At 41.3% G+C, this 22,827-nt stretch overlaps 2 protein-coding genes across 3 annotated transcripts in view; one reads left to right on the top strand and one right to left on the bottom strand.

Annotated features, from left to right (window-relative positions):
* The window catches only part of LOC139708772 (integral membrane protein DGCR2/IDD-like), a 30,455-nt gene extending 16,509 nt beyond the window's left edge, over positions 1–13,946 (bottom strand). For both annotated transcript variants that reach the window (XM_071620721.1, XM_071620720.1), the window contains exon 1: positions 13,771–13,946. In XM_071620721.1, the coding sequence (XP_071476822.1) occupies positions 13,771–13,816 (46 nt within the window). In that variant the 5' untranslated portion in view covers positions 13,817–13,946. The remainder of the gene's footprint in view (positions 1–13,770) is intronic.
* A 613-nt stretch (positions 13,947–14,559) lies between these two features.
* Positions 14,560–22,827, top strand: LOC139708773 (peroxisomal membrane protein 2-like). Its single transcript, XM_071620722.1, has 5 exons — positions 14,560–14,665; positions 18,723–18,821; positions 20,229–20,391; positions 21,530–21,649; positions 22,756–22,827. The coding sequence occupies exons 1-5, from the start codon at positions 14,562–14,564 to the stop codon at positions 22,825–22,827; spliced, it is 558 nt and encodes a 185-aa protein (XP_071476823.1). The 5' UTR covers positions 14,560–14,561.

Genomic DNA, 22,827 nt, shown 5'->3' on the forward strand with positions numbered 1-22,827 from the left:
AAACCAGGTACACATGTACAGTATTAAATGTACATGTCTGAATGTATTTTGCTGAAAGGTTTTGCTGAACAATGCTAGCTGTTTTTATCAATGTACAAGTGTAAGACAGACACACACAGACAGATACATACATGTACATCGTACACAAACAAACATAAGGACCTCCATTTCCAGTACTTCATAATACACTGTAGTTCAAGCACCTGTGCTATATTAAATCTGCTCAGGACAAAGCATCACGAAGTAGAATACAGTATGATATCTTGTGAATGCAGTGGACCTACAACGTGTACGGTGTACAGTAATACTTGCATCCCTTTAAACTTGTGTGTAAATGATGTGTCACAGTGAATGATGACAAGAGTTTGACTTCACTCTCTCATGATGCTTTACTCCCTGCATTCACACTAGAGGGCCCGTTGCATAAAACTTACTGTTGAATTTCAATGGTAACTACCGTTAAAATTAGGCATCACAGCCAATCAACATCAAGGATTATAAAATTTACCGCTAATTTGAAGACTTACCGCTAGAAAGGAGCGGTAAGTCCAGCGGTAAGGGTTTTATGCAACCGACTTTCCCCTCTAAAGCCATGGTATGGACGCTAACTGGGAGTTGTTGACCTTGGGCAGTAATTGATAGCGCCAAACTCTGTTCATCATATGCACAAAGTCTGGTGTCGAGTGCAGGGCTCCCCCCAAACCCTGACTGCCCCCATGGCTTGAGGACAATCTAGAGAGTAGTGTGAATGGTCAGTCGTACAAAAGAAAAGATCTGTCCCGACAGTCTCCATGACACAGAGTACAGTGTGAACACAGAGACTGACACATTTCCTCAATTCTCTCCGAGGGAAATCAAAATTGAGGGAAAGGGGGTCCCCCTAAATGCAAAATAGTCGGTTGTCACATCAAACACAACCTGGGTTTCCTGAAAGCATGTACATACAAGCATTCAAACACAATGTGAGCGACGGCTATTCCTTTTACATGCCTGATCTCACTACAGTCCGACCTGGTTATTGATCTGGCCAGCATTTTTGCGGATCCCTCTCTCACCCAGACATGGAATAGCACACGACTGTCTTTGCATTCTGTGTGCAAAACTCTCATGGCTAAGCTAGTGTAAATGAGGTTGGATTGTATTGCATTAAAAAGAACAGTAAAATACACACATGAAACTGACAGGGTTTCTCGTCAGAACAAGCACAAATACAGTGTAATATCAAAGTACATGTATTGTACAGATTATAGCATACATGGATGTATTAATGAATGATATGTTACCATTTCTGGCTTAGAAGCAGTCCATAATGCATTCTAGACTAACATGATGTCTAATACTTTGGATACTTCTTTCAGATCTAGCACTATGCCTGTGGTGTTTGTAGCAGTTGTAGAGAGTGGCGAGTGATCCAATACAGGTAAAGTACATTTGATTTACTATCAAATGCATTTAATTTGCCAAAGAGCAAATTCTGATTGCCTAATTGGGCAAGCAGGTTGTCTGTGTGTGTGTGTGTGGGGGGGGGGGGGATCTTTACAAATGCCGCAAGAAAACAATCTCTGTACAATAGGTCATAATTAATACCAACAATGAATAAATGTTGTATGAAAGTGAAAAAACAAGCATGATCCTCTTTGACCCCAAAATACATGTACACTATACATGTGGCATTGCATTGTAGTTGCTTCCATCAAATTTTGATTACCCACAATGACAGAGCGCATGCACAAATAGTTTTGTACACACAGACAGACAGACAGACACACACACACACACACATACTATACACACATTAAAGACGAACTCTACAACCCCAGTACATACAATTGTGTATGTACACATGTACATCGTACAACATGCGTGCGAACACTACAGAATGGGTACATCTGTATGAAATTCTGACAGAACACTCCTAATAGTAATAATCTAAAGAGCCTTTTCACACACAAAGACAAATTGAACAACGACATCTAATTCATGGAGAATCAGCGGTGAAGTTCAGAGTCTATCTTATACTTGTAGAAATCCAAAGGCATTTTTAATTCAGATTGTACATAAAGCCAGGAAGTTATTTCAGACCACAAAAATCAATCATGTACTGTAGTGTTTATGTACAGTGTACGATGTACTGTAAACGTGGAAATTTTCGCGGTACATTAATTTTCGCGGATTTCGCGTTACGTTCGGCTAGCGCGAATTCAAAAACGCGCGAATATATCTTCGCAATTTTCTATGCACATTTTGAACGGCCTGAATTGCGTGCGCTTCGTCGATGATACTGCTACGTAGTACAGACATGTCTACGCATATAGCAGTATCATCGCACGCACCGCACGCACCGAGCCCATGGCCGATTGTTGGTGTGCTACATATACATCTCCGCGACTACAGGTATAGTACTACAGTACATGTATGTATCGAGTAAAATACTAGTACGTGTACAGTGTACTACCAGGGAGGTGAGCTGAGCGCTTGTACTCACACTCGCGCCCGCGCCGCTCGCTGCGTCGCTTTCATACGCTGGCATCGCTGGATGAAAACAGCAACGGTGTATTAACCCGCTGCGGAGCGCGAATTTAAGAACCCGCGAATATGTTTTCGAGTCGCTCAGCGCGAAAAATTAATCGCGCGAAAATATTGACGTTTACAGTAGTAGGTTTACATCATGCATAAATGTAGAGTACACACATAAACCTTACATTACTGGTGAAATCATCTTTCCATCATGGGTATATTTTCAAAATATCTTTTTGTCTATTATATGCAGAAATCCATGATGTGAAAGAAAACAAATACATCCTACAATATTTCTGACTATTGTGACAAGTGCACACATACACTATTGTACAAGGATGTTCCTACAATATTTACGTACTATAATGCACAAGATCCCTTTAATCATTTCCACCACAACATGTGATTTCCTACGGTACCGGATGATTGATAAAACTGATCATTGATGTGAGGAAGCATTAAAAACCTGTTCACTATCATGCAGGCTTCTTTACACCTTTAACACACACTTCATTTCACAATGTGAACAAAACTACTGTCAAATGAGGAATGTTCGCATGCATTTTAATTTCGCGAAATTCGCGACAGAACATTGAGGACAATACTACAAATAGTAAGTGCTAACAATTGGCAAAACAGCTCACCACCATAAGATGTTTTTACATCTGACATCACTCATTGCTTTAAAAACAATGTATGCGCACTATGAGAACATTCAAAACACCATGCATAACTGGGAATGTATGCACATGTACTTGTGCTCCAAATATCATGTTTGGAATGGTTTGCTAGGCAATGCTCATCTTTGGCACCTGTAGTCCATACAAATGTACATACAGTGTATTATATCGTAGATATCACATGCATCCCAATACAGAGAGAGCAAAAACACAAGATGCTATGAGGATTGCCCACATCAGAAGAACATGGATTGTTTAGACAACTGGGCATGTGTCACAATGACAGATCTGTTTAATTCTTTGAGAATTTCTATGATATTATATATGTATTCTGAATCTGATGTGAAACCAGAGCTCTTCTTTTATGTCGTGTACAAGATGATCAGATACACTGTACTGGCTACAACGGTGTACAGTGTACCTACCAGCAATTTATAAATCACAGACATCCCCCTTGGCTCTTACAAGTGTCCAAGAAAGTGATCATGAAAGAGAAATTAAAAGTAGTACCACAGATATATATAATCCTGTCACACTTTCAATTGTAAGCGCAACCTGACAAGTATCTATTGATCGACAGAGAATACAGCCGACGCTGTGATAGCACACAGGTACATTTAATACATGATCATGATCACTGGGTGTTTCCTTATTTTTTTCTGCTGAAGTTTGCTAGACATGCAGCTGGTGATATCCATTTTTCAAACTTCATACTTGCTATGACAACTTGCTATTCCATCAGTTTGCCCTGTTTTAATCGTACATTACACTTAAAGGACAAGTTCACCTTCATAAACATAAGGATTGAAAGAATGCAGCAATATTAGTAGAACACATCAGTGAAAGTTTGAGGAAAATTGGACAATTGATGCAAAAGTTATGAATTTTTAAAATTTTTGTGTTGGAACTGCTGGACGAGGAGACTACTACAGCTTGTGATGTCATATGAGTACAACAGCATAAAGAAAATGTAAAGAAAATTCAACATATTTTCATTTTTTTCACATAACAAAAGAGCATTTGACTTGCCTCTTTCTAAAGGCAAGGGGAATAATATTACCCATAACATATGTCGGTAACGAGTCAAGGGAATGTGTACTTTTTTCAAAAAGATGAAATTTTGTGAAATTCTCTTTATATTTTCCTTATATTGTTGTACGCATGTGACATCGTACACTGCAGTAGTCTTCTCATCCAGCGGTTACTGCACAAAAACTTCAAAAAATCATAACTTTTGAACGGATTGTCCGATTTTCCTCAAACTTTCAATGATGTGTTTTACTAATATTGCTACATTTTCTCAATCCTTATGTTTATGAAGGTGAACTTGTCCTTTAAGCAGAATTGCTAGGAATGAAAATGGTTGTCTGCTCCATCAAATTATGTGATTGTTCAGTATTTCATTTGCCCAGGAATAAATTTGGTTGCCCCAGGAAAGTGGACCTGCAGATTTGTGTGAATACTGAATAGCATAATACCTGCATTACTTCCCCGTACAAGTTGTATGGCACTTGGGACACATACAAAAGTTTTCTCTCACTTGCTACTGTACATGCCATGTTGTTCTATAACCATCCCATGCAAGCCGATGTTCTACAGGATGTACACACACATCATAATAACCCATGTGTCAGAGTACCCTTACTATAAAACCCTGTGACTGTTCATCTATGATTAGAGACAATTTCCTCCTTGATTGATGCAGAATTGGTGAATTGGAAGGATCACAAACATCCACGCTACTCTCAATCAGATGTTCGATACACGTAAAGCACAATGGCCTTGGGTTTCAATTCTTTGATGTGACTAGGACCCCGTTTACAGTGCGGGGCTGGGCTCGGCCGCGGCCGGCCTCAATTGTGCGGCCGAGCCCCGCAATTTTGTCCGTTTACACTGCTGGGCTCGGCCGCGCTTTTGATTCAAACCTTTCAATATTTTGTTGTAGTGGCGCTCTGCTTGTAAACAAATGCAATTTGGTATTGTCTGGTTTTCAGACCCTTTGCCAACTGAATTCCGTGGCGACAAAGTCGCCGTTCGGGCAAAGGCCTTTGCCGAAGGAAAAAATCCTTTGCAAGACAAAACCACCTTAAACTATACTAGTTTTCGACGTTGAGGGGGTTAATATCCTGAATAGCGAAATAGTACAGGCAGAGGGTTTGGAAGCCAGACTAAAATTGGCCGCGCATTTGGCCCAGTTTGCGTTTACACTGAGGAAAGGCCGGGCTGGGCCGCGGCCGAGACCACCTCCAGAGCGTGGCCAAATGCGAGGCCAATTTTGGCCTCGCATTTGACCTTTTGCGCGTTTACACTGAAATGAAGGTGGGCTGGGCCGCGGCTGAGCCGCGGCCGAGCCTCGCACTGTAAACGGGGTCTAATGGTCCACTTCCTTTTCAACCTGCCTAAAAAATACATGTACCGGTAAAAACAAAAATTCAAAACATTCACCAAATACCCTGGGGTCAATATCAGTTTCTCTTGTATATATAGGAAATCATCCACCTGAATTGAAACATTAACAGAAACTACACTGTACATGTACCTGTATACTGAAGTTTGGTACTTTCAATACTAGTAACTTTGTTATTGTTCTCATTGTTACAAGGTCTTGACGGGAGAACGATGCCACTACATGTGAGTCAGGTACTAAAAGAGCTAAACATACAGTGCATCACTGAAGAAAGCATTCAACTATAGAATGTTGAAACACATGTAATGTGTACAAAAGTTTCACTTATTTGAAACTAATTACATGGTCAAGTTCCTTGTCTGTCTTTCCTTTTTACTACTTTGTAACATACAGTGACTATTACAGTTGTACATGTATGAAAGAATATACTTGTATAATATCACAGAAATGCACTTCAGTGCACATAAAATACATGTACTTTGTAATCTTTAATATAAATTATTAATATTTGGTGATGACCAGTATGATCTGATGTAATATATTCAGGGCTGCACACTAACCCATTTTTCCACGGGTCTGACCAGTCTGGCGGACCAGTAGCAGAGTGCTACATACAATTTGTAACTTTATTTTACCACTTAGCTGGTCGGGCAAGCAGATTTTCAAATTTGCTGCAAAACACTCGCCCGAACATTAATCTTACTTGCCCAAAAAGAAAGTCAAAAATACGAGGAAATAATATAGAAAATCATGTGTTAGTCAAGGGTCTAACAAAAAGACAATCACTGGAATAAACAGCAAACATTGATTCACAAGCTTAAACACAATGGAGAAACAAACTCTGTCCAATCAAGTGTTGCTGTTGCATTGCATTGAGGCTTCTTCATGTACAGTTGTACCTGGTAAGTGTTGGGAAGTTGCTGAAATAAAATACAAAGTGTGTTGCATCACTAAACAGCCATTATCTTTGGGCTTCTGTATGGTTGACTTTGTGGGTTTGTTGGGGGGAACATTAGTGAAAAAAGGTGGCTTCAAAACCTTTTGCTTGCCCAATTCAGGCAAGCATTTGTTCTCATTGTTAAAAAACACTTGCCCGAATTTGATTTTCACTTGCCTCGGGCAATCTGGCAAGTGCTTATGTAGCACACTGCAGTAAGTACCCTGCTTTTCCATCTTTTACTGGTCAATTCCTGAAAAAGTTACTGGTCCAGGACCGTCCAACCAGTGCCAGTGTGCAGCATTGCACTATGAAATGATGACTGGTATGGTAACACAAATGTGACTGAAAAATAATAATACAAATATTGCAGTTTACCAACCATAATTTTTGGAACATAAGAAATGTGATTGAATCATGATGCTGTCAGGTCATTAAGTCTTTTATGGAATCGCACATGTTGCAAGGAATTGGAGGTCTAGCTCCTCATCTGACAGAGTTTGCAAAAGAGATCACATATACTGTATAGTTTACATAGTGCTCAGGCAAAAGTTACATGTACATTGTATTTCAATGCTACAATGTACATTGTACTGCATACGCCCTACATTTCACGAGGTTTGTTATTTTCATGAATTTCGCGAGTACAGGTGTTATTTGCAAATTAAAAAACACACGAAATTTCAACTCTGATTCCGACACGATTAATGTGCATGCATAATTTAAACTTCGTTCAGTACCGTAGAATGTACTCCACAACCACGATTTCAGCCAATCACAAAATTGTCTGGAAGTCCCGATTTGCAAGAAATTAGACTCACTATGAAATGCATGCTGTATACAGTATTCAGAAGGTAATACCTATACTGGGACTTCAGTTGGAAGAGTTTGTTTGTGATTCCTGCACATGCACAATCTCTGAAGAAAATCTGTCAATTTGGCAGAACCTTGTATTGGTACTTTTGTATACAATGTATGTCCAGTATCTGTGTGCACATTTTTACAGGAAACCTAGTCAGACTCTGGGTCTCCCATTGACTTATCACTGGGTATTAAACAGGTTGGTGAGAAGGGCAACTCAAATTGAACATTGGTATTTTAACCAATGTTTAAAAGGGACTTCATCTGAGAAGAATTTGAGACCACAAAGAACTTTTTAATGGGGTATATGTGGGGCATCCTTTGAAAAAGCCAACTCTGACACACACTCTCAGTCATGCAGTATGAACCACTACCTACAAGGAGTATTTTGGAGGATTACATGTATCTTACCAAGGTCCAAGTACATGTACCAAGTAATATTATACGGTACTTAACAAGATGATGAGACTACATCATTAGTACATGGAAGATGGTACTACGAGGTTTAGAAAACTGTATAAAAATTACTGCAAACAGATAAACAAACTTTTACAGACAAAATCACCTGGTGGGTTTAGCTTTATATTTCCTCAACTTATGACTTTATTACCTCCGCCACAGGAGGAGGTTATGTTTTCGTTACCATTGGTTTGTGTGTGTGTTCGTTAGTTAGTTTGTCTGTGTGCAAAATAACTCAAAAAGTCGTTAACGGATAGGGATGAAACTTGCAGGAAAGGTTGAGAATGACACAAGTAACAAACGATTAAAAGGTGTGTACAGTTCTGGTTGAGGTGAGGATTTAGCTTTTAACATTTTGCGAGATATTCAGAAACCACTCTATGAGATGTCAACGAGCATGCAATTCTAAGGGGTATCAAAAGTTTATTTGATGAAAATCGGTTTTGAAATGGCTGAGCTATATCCAAAAACAATGTGAAACAAAGAGATCCTAATAAAAGGCGTGGCCTGTAGTCTGTTATTATTATTACTTTTTTGGATATCTCAGCCATTTGAAAACCAATTTTAATCAAATAAATGTTGAATCCTTCTTAAAATTACATGCTCTTTCATAGTTCATAAGAGGCTTCTCATTATCTCACTTAGGAATGTAAAAAACATGAATCCCTGCCTCAACCAGTACTGTACAGCCCCTTTAACTTTTGGTTGTGATTAGAGAATTTTGGGGGAATTTATGAAGGATTTTTGATATTTTGGCAGGTAGGGTCAATGAACTTGGGAGTTCAGGCTGCGCGTATTTGAGGTTTGCCTGCGCGCACTAAAGTGCGTGCTCTAGTTTCTGCTGGGGCGAGGCGCGCCGTGCAGCTGAGGGTTTATGACGTAACAAAGGCTTCTACAATTGGGAAATCAGGCAACTTTCAGCACACAATGCTAGAAGTATGTACGGGTGGTAATCACTGATATCTCTATGGAAGAACAAGATCAGTGGTGAAAATGATTTGCATGCTTGGCGGAGGTCTGCGCTCTCAGAGTGCTTTTCTAGTTATCTATAAGGCAGAAAAAGGTTGTACATTGTAGGAACGATGAAGAATTGAACATGATTACCTACAATTGTGCTGTGCTGATTATTTCATTTTATTACCCGTATACATCAGACATCTGAGCTGTGGATCTACGAAATTGCATTTCCCTTGTATTACGCGCAGGATTACACGTCAGCATGAAGAGGAACAAATTTCTCATACTCCTCTCTTTGCCAAACGCCTATGGGATTTACGTGCTAAAAACGAGGGGAATATTAGAGGAACCTGTCAGTAGTGTTACTTTTCTATTGTTTATATATCTTCCGCAGATTGTCCACATTGCTGACGTCTGAGTCGAGCAATTAGAACTGCTACTTGAATAAGCAAAAAGTCAAAGACTTCCCTGGGAACTTGAGCTCAAAGTGATGAAAATTTGCTGTTGATGAGAGTTTCTCGCGGAGAGGTCTCACAACAAAAGCGAATTCTCATACAATAACACGTAAAATTAGAGGACGGTTGCTGACACCGCGTGCAGGCGTGTCTGACTGTGTGCGCAGGCTGGTACTCGCGCGCAGCATACTCTAGTTCGCGGCAGAGGGCAAATTCCCATACCGCAGCATGCAAAAATAGAGGACGATTCTCGGTATCGCCAATGCGCAGAAAACTTCTGTGCACGCTGAAGAGCCCTGTCACAGATGCACTGTGGGATTCCTCGGTGCCATTATCGCTTCCGGTTGTCTCGCGCGCGTCACAGCTCTAATACAATTCAAAGGAGTTATTTGTCTACTTTTACGCTGTTACTCCTTTTTTCTTGGCTATAATTCAGCTTTAAAAGAGTTGAAAGTTTCTAAAGTTTACTGATTTGCAGTCAATAGAGTCATGGTTCACTACTGCTAGGCTTCAATGTGCTGGTCACATGATGGAAAGCGAAGAAATCTTCAACAAAAAATACCCCTGGATAAAGACAGAACATGATCCGAGTGCGTATGCAGTCAAAATCGGGGCAAGTTTGTCCCCTGAGCTATCCCATAATGCATCTAAAACGCTGCTCTGCGCACAGCACCTACGTATTGGCGATACCCAGTATTGCTATGACCGTGTGAGCTGGCTGTAATATGCGCGCCGTGTACCTGAATTGTGCATCGCTCTATAGGGATTGTGTGCATGCATGTGGGTGCAGTGTAGTGCAGTGGTGTAGGGTTCCACCTGGCGCCGACTGTGGATACAGAGCTGTATATGTTACCATACCGTAAATCTGGAAGTTTACATTGTATTATGATTTACAATAGGGTACTACTCAAGATGCATGAAATGGGTGAAAATACAATGATATGGACTGGCTGCATTCAGGGGATAAGACATTAATTGCCCTCACTATAATAATTGTATTGCCCTCGTCTCCAACTTGGGCAATACGATTCTAGATCAGGCAATAAATGTTGTATTCCCAACAAGGCAGCCATTTTATTATCATAGAGTCTATCAGTGCAGTAAAGTCGATATAACTAATGTCATATTCAATGTCCCAAGTTTACGTCGTCATTGTTGTCTGTTAACAATAATGAGGTTATGTACCGGTACAATTATAAAATGGGTTCAAGAATGTAGCCAATAGGAAGCGCTGAAATGAGACACACCTCCTTCCTTTACTTCAGTACAATTGCACTGCCTGTAATCCTATGGTAGATTGCCGATCGTCTGTGCGCGCGGCGGCTCCTTTGATGAATTGCATGCATACGCGCTGTCAATCCTGTAAACAACTTCTAGTTCGGGCTGCCGGCCGGCCGGCCTGTCTTCCCTTGTGCATAACATGTGTGGCGTACGTACGTATACTCTACTATACGTACACTTTGTACAGTACAGTAGAACAAGCGTTATGGGACCGGACGCGTACATGGAGTCACTTTGAAGAGCAAATCCAACGATTTAGCAGGTTAATTCTCACGCCGTTTTCAGAGTATGTTGTCTAGTAGGCCTATATGAGGAGTCTATATCAAGTCTTTAAGGTATAGGGTGCATATTCTATGTAAAATAAGTAAGTTTTCATGCGGGAACTTAAGTGTCCGGACACCCAACCCCCCCATTATACTTATACTGTATGTGCGGGACTTCCGCGAGTGCGACGTGCGTAAATGTTTGGGACGAACATCTTCGGACGTCTTGACCCACAAAGGTACGTGAAAAACGCTGAAAAATGATGTTAGTTTTCGAATTTTCGACCCATTTATAAAACAAATGATGCACAGGATTATTTCGTGACATTAGTGGAGGCGTAGCTCACTCTCGGGTATTTACAATGTAGTGCAACATGCACTCGGCTTCGCCTTGTGCATGTTTCACAATTGTAAATACCCTCGAGTGCACCACGCCTACACTAACACACTCTATCCTGTGCATCATTTGTATACTACAACATGATCTGGATAATATGGCAGTGCATTGCAAGAAACATCATGTTGTGCTATCCCATTCACCAGACTTACAAGCTTTGTACATCATATGTACAGCTATGTGTCTAGGCCCATACCCAGCTGCCTAGGGCATAGCTCATAATCAGGCAACAGTGTGCACTTTATGGCCCTATATCATCGGTGCGAGATGTTACCCTAATCGAGCAGTGCGAATGAATTCGAGTATCTATCTGGCACCGCGGGCTCGACAGCATGTGTTCCGGTGCTGTGCTGTGTGCATGTGTGTGAGATTTTGCGCTGGGATGCAGTGTGTGCATGTGTCAATGTCATTGAGAAGAGACAAACAGGGTGCTGTGCATTGGCACACAACGGAACGCAACCAGTGGTAAACTTTCGTCCTTCATTCATGATTTGAAATGAATGCACGCTGTGTTATTATCTCAAGTAGGGGATCAATAATTAACCTTTCGCAGAGGACATTCTGTCCACTGCCTTTGCAAATTATTCTGTAAAATAATGAAGAAAAAAAATCCACAATCTTATCCCAATTCGTCAGTTTGTTGTGTTTATAACATTGTCTACACAGTTTACTCGCCCGATCGGCCCTGACCAAAGCAAAGCAGAAACAGGGCTGTGTATCACACACATAAGCCTCACCTGCGTGGGTGGTTTGCGCGATTTGTGATGGAAGCTATTGTATCACGGACTTACTGGGCCAACTTTCTCACATTTTCCGCCATGATCATGGCAATTTTCTGCGATGTATGATGTCGTTACATACAAATGTAAAGCATGATAATCCTGCAGTGGAGAGCAAAGGCACGCAATATCGCAATCGCACAGTGTTCGATGTGTCAGCTACGCAGCTAGTAAGAAGCGCAGTGAGTGAAGCAGGCTTTTTCAGTGACCTTGAGTCCTTACCACTTGTCAAAACGGTGTTCCATACAGCAAGAGAAGGTTGCCAGCTGCTCAGTGCGCGGTGGTTCATGGGGTATCACCTTCACGTACAGGGAATGAGGTACCGATAATAAAGCCAGGGGCCGCGGCCATAAAGTGCACAATTGCCCATACATACCTAATCACTAGGTTCCTATTACTGAGTGATATAAACTATAATTTAAAGATCTAGATATCTAGCTAGCTACCTAGTCCCTAGACCTATGTCTACTCTCTGTCTCTGTTTTAGTTCTCTAACATTAATAGTGATAGAGTCTACTACACCAACACTCAGCCATTGTTTAGGCCTACTGCTGATATTAAATACAAATTGTACTGGGCAGGGCCGGGGCACACGGAAGTGGACAGGCATCAAAACAAACGGCAAACACATACAGTACCTCAGTCATACTCAGAAGACATCTAACGTTAAAGGGATGGTACAGTATTGGTGGAGATGAAAATTGGGCTTTTAACTTTTTGCGAGATACCAAGAAAACATGGCAAAATCGTGAAATAGGCCCTACCGCAGTGCGCGTGCACCTGTGCGTTAGCAAGCAAGGGTAGGTCCTAGGGTTAGGGTTAGGGTTTAGGGTTAGGTAGAGTTGTATTTATGGTTAAATTGGCTGTTAAATTAGTCGAGGGACATTAGGGAGTCCTTCCGAGAAGAAAGGGAGGATGAAAGATGCTACGCTGTGGAAATTGGCGCCACCGCTGTATCAATTTCGCGTAAACGCCGTTTGGCGGGGCCGCATTCACGAGTATTTACTGTCGAAGGAAGCCCCACCGCCGTGCTTACCTACCGATGAACGCCACGTGGTGGGGCTGAATTCACGAGTATAAATTGGTGAGCCGCCGTAGTATTAGTAGCATATGTATGGACACGCAGTGGTGGGGCCTATTTCACGAGTATGCCGAAAACACTTCATGATATACAGTCAGAATAACGTTAGGTCTATACCATTTTAAGAGGAATTCAAAGTTTATTTGATGAAAATCAGGTTTGGAATGACTGAAACACCCAAAAACAAAGTAAAACAAAACGATCGTAATGTGGGTCCCACACGTATCACACTTTATTAGAATCACTCTTTTTTGGATATCTCAGCCATTTCAAAACCAATTTTCATCAAATAAACGTTAGATTCCTCATAGAATTACAACATGCTCTTCGACACTTTCATATTTCATTCTAGAGTTCTATATGTCAGAGGTTTCTCATTATCTCACCAAAAAAAGTTAGAAACCTGAAATTAGGTCTCAACCAAAACTGTATGATCCCTTTAAAACTGTACCTTGGGCCTTGACTTTCATTTCAGTGGGGAATAGGGTCTAAGCCTAACTCAGTGAACTGTTTAATACTCTAATAATAGTAATACTAATAGGCATGCACCAGTACCAGTGCAGTGCCGTGCCAGTGCAGCACCGAGGAAAGAGAGACGTACGAACATACGTACAACTACAGAACCTCTCCGGTAAACAATCAATTGAATCAACATGACATGCAACGTTAGACTCCAGACAAACTGCGCGAGATTACCTGAAAATGTTCCAATCACGCAAAGTTTGAATGCTTCGAATTCCATGGTAATTGTTCTAAAGTCTCATGTCACGGAATTTTGCAGCAATACTCTAGAAGACAGAAGATACTGGCAATCCATTGATCATTTTCCAGCTTCCAGTGATCCGTCACATAATTGCATGTCGATGCATTGTACGAACCACACTCGTACTCGACCCCGCATATACATACACAGTGCAGTTACATATAGTGACGTGCATGCATGCTGATGCAGTGATCGAGCATTCGGTGCCGGGGCGGGGAACTTTAGCCTTCAATTCGCTCTTGTACAGCCTAGCAAGCTAGCTAGCTCGCAGTCAGTTCACGTTATCGCAGATTGCATCCATCCTATCCGTCCATATCGAGACGAGTCTATTCTGTCAAGGTCATTGTAACCTCCTTTTGATTAAGAATAAAAGATCTATTGTGAATTTAACTCCAGAAAAAAAAAGCAATTATCTGGTTCCGTGAAAAAAGAACCTCTTATTTTCGATGGTAGAAATAAAATGTAATTGCTAAAAATGGAAAGCAGAAACAGCTAGAATATTCCCCATCTGGAAATGGACCGACCGAAATGGGTAAAAGGGTTCGAAGCTGCCCAATGAAAGACAGCGGTAGATATGCATTGACATGGAGTAAGTACACACACCACGGCCACGCGCGCCCGCCCGTGCGGGCGCGCGTGCAATGTGCCTCATGTGTACGTGTTGTGTACGTGTGTAATGTACGTATGTGACGACGAAATCTACACAGTTAATTACAGCGCAACCATGGAATCGACAAAGAAAGACAGAGAAAACTCAATCCAGGCTTTGTTACGAGCTTACCTGCGACTTCTGAAGGAAAGACCGATTCTTACAAAGTCAATCACAAGGTACTTATGTTAGTTATGTTGTTGTGTGTGTTTCATTTAGCCGTTTGCTTGACACAAATTGAGTAAACTACCGGGTCTGTGATAAGGGCAGGGACGTGGACGCCGTGAGCTAAATGAACACCCTCCCCGCGGCTGTGCTCCGCATGACCCGCGTAACCAGTCCTCCCCCTGCCTGCTGCACGCTGGCCCAGCAGGACAGGCCCTACTTGCTATGATTAGGACGTTCGAATTCGGATTGCCCATATCGGGATATCGTGCATTATGCCATTAAGAAACCTATTTATTGTATTAACGTTAGATCGCAAGATCATCGGAACCGAGTTGTTTGTGATTTGACCGAAAGATCGGTCTGTATCTGGTCGTCAGGGATATGCGTGATGTTCCGCAGCACAGTGCAGCATGCATGCAGCAGTGCGTCTGGCTTCATATCAATCATGGCCACGGATCCCCTCAACGGAGGAGAGTCAACAATTTTAAGACTCCTCCGGACAGACGGATCTTCTATTTCATTTGTGACTAGTTCCACCTCGTGGCAACTCATGTCTCTTCAGGTTGCAAAGATGTCGGCAGCCAAGATGTCTCCGTGACGTCTCATCACTGACCTCAGTGCTCCGCTCCTGGTTAGGTTAGCTGGACCTGGCCTAGCCCCGGAGACCCGCCGCTCTGCGGCGGGGTCCTGGCGGCTACCCCGCAGTTTCGTTCAAGTGAGAATCACGAACAACTCCCTATTGCCACATATACGGCAACTTCACAAATAAACCATGGCTAAATGTCCATCATAAACACAGTGACAATATAAAATGAAATATACACTACCCCATTGCCTTGGTCCTTCTCACCAATTTATCTGGAAACTGCATAATTTTCCACATTTTTTAGGAGTAGGTGGTCTGCCCTAGTGGAGAGCTTTGCTGCTATTTTGAACGTGTATATCCATCAGTACGCATCTACGCATGCGTAAACAATGACGTCAACGTTACGGACGCAAAAGGATATGAATAATGCATCATCGCACGGTGAATATGCATCATGTAGCGAGTAATACAGCTGTCAATGCACTGCACTGAATGCATTGTGTGCGCATGTGCAAGTGATTGTGAGTTTTAGTGAGCATCGGTGAGCTGAAGATATTTGCCTTATAAGACAGCATTTTCTGCATCATAAGCAATGAAATGCATCAAACAGTCGCCGATGTGAATCATTTAGGTTTAGTCGACCCATGTAAGTATTCCCAGTAATTTTTGTTGAAAAATTAAGGAAATACAGCGCCGGAACGGCACCCGTTTGGTACAACATTAAAATATCGATGCCAAAACGGCGCAGCCCCAACACTGTACGTTGTACGTTGGGGCTGCTGGTCGCAGTTAGACCTGGCCTGGAGACTCATAGTCATACCCCTTTCAGTAATGCACTTGTCAATGTAATGACGCACCCCCGGACATGGGTGCGTCATGTTCATTTTTTGACTGACCACACGGGGTTTTTGATGGACACCACAGTCACTTAAATTTTTTGATGGACAAAACGCTGCAAGTGACGAACACCACAGTCACTTTTTTGACGGACAACAGTTTGAAAGTGACGCACACCTCGGTCACTTTTTTGACGGACATCCTCGAAACATTTGACGCACCCCCGTAAATACTGAAACGATTTTTGCATACGTTTTATTCAAGCAATTTCATTTTCTTTTGGTTCGTAAACATAATTTGTAAAAGTTTCGGCAAGTTTCCCTTAATACCATGGCCCTGTAAGCACCGTACCGTCATTCACCGTACATCACGCTGCTGCTACGATATTCCGTACAGGTAGTAATGTATTCTGTGCATGCAATCCATACATGACAATCACATGTGTGCAGATGCGCTGTGTGTGTGCGGCCATTGCTAGTGCGGTACGGTGGATGCATACTGCTGCAGCGCAGGTACACACCACGCCACGGCATTCCCGCGAGTAACTACATACAGCCTAGTCGCTGTACGTAGAGATTCGCACAGCTAACAGCGTCGCGCGTCTGATCGGGCTATCCCGCGGTTGGACTAAGTTGTTACATCGCTGAAGAGTCCCTGGTTTGAGATTGAGTATGCATGATTTCATGGGTTTGTTGGAGGGAAAATGTAAGGAGAAAGGGTGGCTTTTAAATTATTTGCTTGCCAGATTCTGGCAAGCATTTTTCCCTCTTATTCCAAAACGCTTCCCGACTTTGATTTTCACTTGCCGTGGGAAAGCGCTCACTGTAATTTCACTCGCGGTACGTGTATCCGGTACTGGTAGCGTGCAATGCGTGCAGTTTTCCATAGCCAAGTGACGTACCAAGACGCACCCCTCGGTTCAAAATAATGTGTGTTATTTTCCATAGCCAAGTGACGTACCATGACGCACCCCTCGGTCAAAATTTTGATCGACAATGATGGGATTTTGACGCACCCCTCAGTCAAAAATTTGACGGACAAAGCTGGTAAAATGACGAACACCTGGGTCACAAATTTGACAGACCAAACGAGGAAATGACGCACCCATGTCCGGGGGTAGTGGGGTGAGTCATTACATTGACAAGTGCATAACTCATGCATTTCTGGCCAGCTCCTGGCCCGAGCTAATTTGGCCCGTGCCAAGCAGTAAAAATTGCGTTCAGTAACTACAGCAGAGCCGCGCTACTTTTACGATGACCCATTCACGAACTCGGCCACGTAAGGGATAACTGCCATGGTAACTCAGTCCGGGAAACCCGCTCATGAGGACCGCTCCCGCGTACGAGGACTGCCCTGCCTCATGAGGACCTCCCCCACGCCTCATGAGGACTGCCCCCATGCCTCATGAGGCCCGGGGGGAACGCCTCATGAGGCCCCCCTATTCACTTCTATTCATCTCACATCTGACGTATAAATTGTCGTAACTTTGCACGGTGATTTTTTGTTACACACACATGTCCACTATCCATGATGAAAAGAAGAAAAAATCCTATCTGTTTTTTTTTCTTCAAAAATCGAGTTTTAATCAACCGATGCAGAGCGCCCATTAAAACACGTGTGTTGCCACATTGCCACATTCACAGCGACTTCACAAATAAAGCATGGCTAAATTTCTATCATAAACACAGTGACAATAAAAAATGAAATATATATTACCCAATCGACTTGGTTCTTCTCACCAATTTATCTGGAAACTGCAAAAATTTATCACATTTTTTAGGAGTAATAAGCGGCCTGCCCTAGTGGAGAGACTTGCTGCTATATCCAATAGTACGCATCTACGCATGCGTGAACAATGACGTCAACGTTACGGATGCTCAAGGATATGAATAATGCATCATCGCACGGTGCATATAAGATGAAATGAATATGCATCATGTAGCGAGCAATACAGCTGTCAATGCACTGCACTGCATGTATGCTGTGCGCATGTGCAAGTGATTGTGAGTTTTAGTGAGCATCGGTGAGCTGAAGATATTTGCCTTATAAGACAGCATTTTCTGCATCATAAGCAATGAAATGCATCAAACAGTCACCGATTGGAATCATTTAGGTTTAATCGACCCATGTAAGTATTCGTAGTAGATTTTGTTGAAAAATTAAGGAAATATAGTGCCGGAACGGCACCCGTTTTGTACAACATTTAGATCTTAATGCGAAAACGGCGCAGCCACCCCACAGAGAGCGGCGGCTGTCGCAGTTGGGTCTCCACAGGAGCACAGTCCAAGATCAGGAGGGCAATCATGCACTTAAAGTTTAGGGGCCTATATTAATATAGTATTGGTAGGCTAGTAGCATCGGGCAGTGCATGTATTCTGGAACTGTGTGCATGTGTGTGGGATTTTGTGTTGGTTAGGATGCAGTGTGTGTGTGTGTCTAATGAAAGCACTTACAGTATGCTGCATCATTTGCTATGTAAAATGCCCTTCATCATCATGTGAAGCATGAGCAGGAACAGGGCACCGCAGAACTTGACCTAACTCAATAGACTGCTTGCACCAGCACATGTGACCATCATATGAATGTAGACTACAAAAATTGTTTGTATTAAAGCTTGTTACCCTTGTTTGTTTTTTCCCTCACAGTGGTGTTATTGCCGGATTTGGAGACATCATAGCTCAGAGAATAGTTGACTCAAAGGCACCGTACACATTCCAGACCACAGCAGCATTTGCAGCACTAGGGTAAGGAGTGCCATGCTTCAGAATCATTGTGATGTTTTCTTATATTCTTCGTATAGTCTTCTTATACAGTACTCATAAATGTGTGCATTACAGCCTTCCTCTTGCATAAATGGTCTTTTGGGCTAGGGTCCCATACATTGTATCGGCAAGTGTCCAGATCGAAAGTGAGTCACACTTGCCCCAGTTGCACAAACAGTAAGTAGATTTGTATCGCCCTGTTAAAGGGGAAATCCAGTCCAAATATAAGTTATTCCGATAAGAAAGAGTAAAATATTAAGAATTCAACTGTAAAATTTTGATTGAAATCGGATGAAAAATAAGGAAGTTATGACATTTTGAAGTTTCGTTAATTCTTTAGGAAACAGTTCTTGAACGGTCAATATGAATATATGCAAATGGAAAAGTGACCATGTCATCCACTCACAACTTGCCGTATAGTTTGTACATAAAATTTTGACATTTGTAGTTTTTCATCAAAATGCAATTATGCCTGAGGCTCAAATCCTGATATATCTAACTGATCACTGTTCTGAAGTTATTCAACCGGGAATAGCACCATGTTTCAGACTTCAAGTTCAATGACAGAAACATTGAATTTTCATCATTTTTGTACACGATCAATGGAAAATTGTGAGGTTATCATATGACATGGTCAGCTCACTAATTTAGTCATATCCACTGTACAAGAACTGTTGTGCAGTTTTTGCAGTTTGCTCCTGCACGCTACATGATGTTTGTATGCAAGTGTTTGACTTATTGGAGCTAAATTAGAATCTGCATACCATTATTGATTTTGCTCTTTGACATGGCTTCACACAGAATGACTTCAAAATGAAGGCTTCGTCACTACAGTGTATCTTTGGATGTTGTGATTATTAATTGGTAGGGAGAATAATTCTTGTTTGTTTAATTGCTTATTTGGCAGTTGAACTGATCTCAATGGACAGTATTTGCAAAATGTGATGAAAACAGTGAAAACTACAGTTTCCTCTTGTTTGCAGCCCCAAGTTGCTTGAAGCAAAAACAAAAAAACACACACACAAAAAAAAAAAAGACGAAGAGTTTTAATCGGTAATCAGGATTTATACATTGTATAGACTTCAAGAGCTTTCTGTTCTTTCCAACTATGGGAAGCATAATAGGTGACACCATGTGCATAAAGATCATATTGTTCATGTAATTTGATCATTATAGTGTGTGCTAATGTCAAAGGCTTATCTGTCAAAGTTACATCAATGATGCCAGCATATTTCTGCACAGGGATCTGTAAGTATAAACACTCTTTAACTGTTTTTTTTTTTTTTAATTAAAACAAAATGGTGTAATCTGTCATTGTTTAAATATTCAGTTGTAAAGTTTCCTTTCTTTTTTTTCACTTTAATTTTGCACTCTATTTTATCATTACAGGACATTCTTCACCGGACCACTGTCGCATTATTTCTACGCGTGGCTGCAGAAAACGTTTCCTGGTAAAGATGTGCCTACCTCCGTGAAGAAGATCATCTGCGATCGCCTCGTGTTTGCCCCTCCCTATCTGCTGATCTTTTTCTACTTGCTGGGGATCTTGGAGGTAGGTGTCTCTAAAAGAAATAAAGCAGCCTCCTTATGAATGTGGTCAAAGTAGATTTAAAGGTGTCGCTATTGATTTTGAAGACTTAGAATCAATACTTTGTATGATATAATAAAATTTTCCTACATCATAGTCTGGTACTCTAATCAAGTAAAATCTACTCTTTTAAGCACACTCCTTTGCAGTTAAGTAGTGAGCTCTGTACTACTCATGTTCAGACAGGAGAAACAAAAACTTGATGGGAGTATTTTACACATGTTAGTTCTCTCTGAACTGGATGATTACTCATTCCATTGATATCTATTAGTGCTATGGCCGGAGTCATTTGTGGTTTGATCTGTATCTTATTGATTATCATTTGTATTCAATGCTTGTATGTTATGAGGTATATAAGAACTTTTCTCACTTTTGTAGCCCTGTTGTGGTCATCTATATACCATTGCTTATTGTGCTTTTATATATTTCAATAGCCTCTGCATCACTGAATTGGCAACACATTTTAGGAGATTTCAGTTATTTTTTTTTTCCTCAAATTAGAAATTGTTGCTAGTGCAGACTTGATGAATCTAACCAGGTCCATCTAATCTTTCTGCGGTATAGAATATACAGTGATATTTCAAAGTTGCCAGTTTGATGTGGATATGATGATTTTACAAAGCTACCCCAGGATTTGAAGGTTTCACAGAATAAAAAGAACAAACAAGCAGTCGTATGCTTTTTATCAAGGGCAATCTTTTGAAGATAAATTAGGCCAAGTGATATGATATCTTGCTGTGTGGGAGTTTGAAAACCTATCATTTTGATAGAGAAAAGGTCAACTTGGATCTTTGCTGGGAGAGGAGTCAACTGTAAGTCAAACAAGTTCAAATCATGTGGCCTCAATGTCAGTGCAGATGGAAACAAGCCCTGTTGTGGCTTTGATAAGCAATGGAATCTAATCATAGAGGTGGAAGAGAGTCTCTTTCCACCTCCCTGATCTAATGAAGAGAAGATCCATTATGATCAAACGTGTGAATGAAAACATTGGCCTGCAGTTTCATTTTGATGATGTGTTTTGTTTGCTATTATGTTGTCTATGTAAGGAAGGCACTTCGATGATGGCTCGTGACTCATCCTCAATTGTCATTCACGATTTCAGGGCAAAGGTCACGCAAAGTCCGTGCAGAAGATCCGAGAGACATACTGGATCGCTCTCAAGATGAACTGGCGTGTGTGGACCATCAGCCAGTATGTCAACATCAACTTTGTTCCCCTTCAGGTGAGTTTCAGTGTTGGGAGCACATTGGATCTTAGAGGAGCAGAAGGCTTGTCTGACATCTGTGAAATGTTCAGACCCACTTGACCACACATTTATCCCATCATATCATAGGATTCATGTAGGTATAATTTTTGTTGCTATTGTTTGTGTGTTCTTTTTATGCTAAAGTGTGTTTGTTATGTACATTTATACCAAGAGCATGGAAAGCACACATATTTGCATTTGCTGAAAGCGAATTTATTATTGTATTGTCTTGCATTTTAGTAATTTATTGAAGGCCAGAAAGACGCAAAGCACTTGATCATTTGTCTGTGCCAGTTGCATGTTTTACACCAGCAAGAAGATTTACGAAAAAATAAACAAGATAACAAGTTTTGTAAAGAACAAAAAATGCAACATATTCACATGGAAAAGTTATTTTGGTTTGGAGTAGTGACAGTTTTCTAGTGACATGGTTATTCATCGTTGGCAAACAACATCACATTTGTAGTGCTGTTGATGGGTACTTTCATAATTTACATAGCTGAGTTTCAGGTCTCTTCCAGATGTGCAGTGTGGTGGATGTATGTAGAGTTGTTTCCTATTCCAACTCTCTCTGGAAAATATGGGAGTAGCCATAATTGATATAACCGTAAGAACAAGAGTAATGTTATGATTTTTTGTGAAAATGGGTCAGATAATACCATCCAAAAAATTGTTCAAATTCATGAAATTCTTCCGTCGAGATGTTTTCATTGCAACTGATTGACAAATTGCCGTACATCGACGTAAATAAGCACTGAATTGATCTGTGTTTTAGTAGTAGCCATGATAAAAGAAATCATGGGCGTACATACTTGTAGGTTCGAATCCTGCACGGCTATGTATGCCCGTAATTTCTTTTATCATGGCTACTACTAAAACACTGAACAATTCAGTGCTTATTTACGTCAATGTAGGGCAATTTGTCAATCAGTTCCACAAAAAAAAAATTGTTGTTAAGTTATAACTTCATACAGATTTTGTGGAGTGGGCATCACCCATAACTGTGTCACAGCTAATGCTATGTAAGGGTATATGGTCCTATAACTGAAATCTGTCGTAATCATCCCTGTGTCTTCTTTCAGTTTCGTGTCCTGTTTGCCAGCGTCATTGCCTTTGTTTGGACCATCTACCTCGCTGTCATGAGGAGATCATGA

The sequence above is a fragment of the Diadema antillarum genome, unplaced genomic scaffold (assembly GCF_040938485.1).
Source record: "Diadema antillarum isolate AM-2024a unplaced genomic scaffold, OU_Dant_1.0 seq00001373_RagTag, whole genome shotgun sequence".
Taxonomy (NCBI): domain Eukaryota; kingdom Metazoa; phylum Echinodermata; class Echinoidea; order Diadematoida; family Diadematidae; genus Diadema; species Diadema antillarum.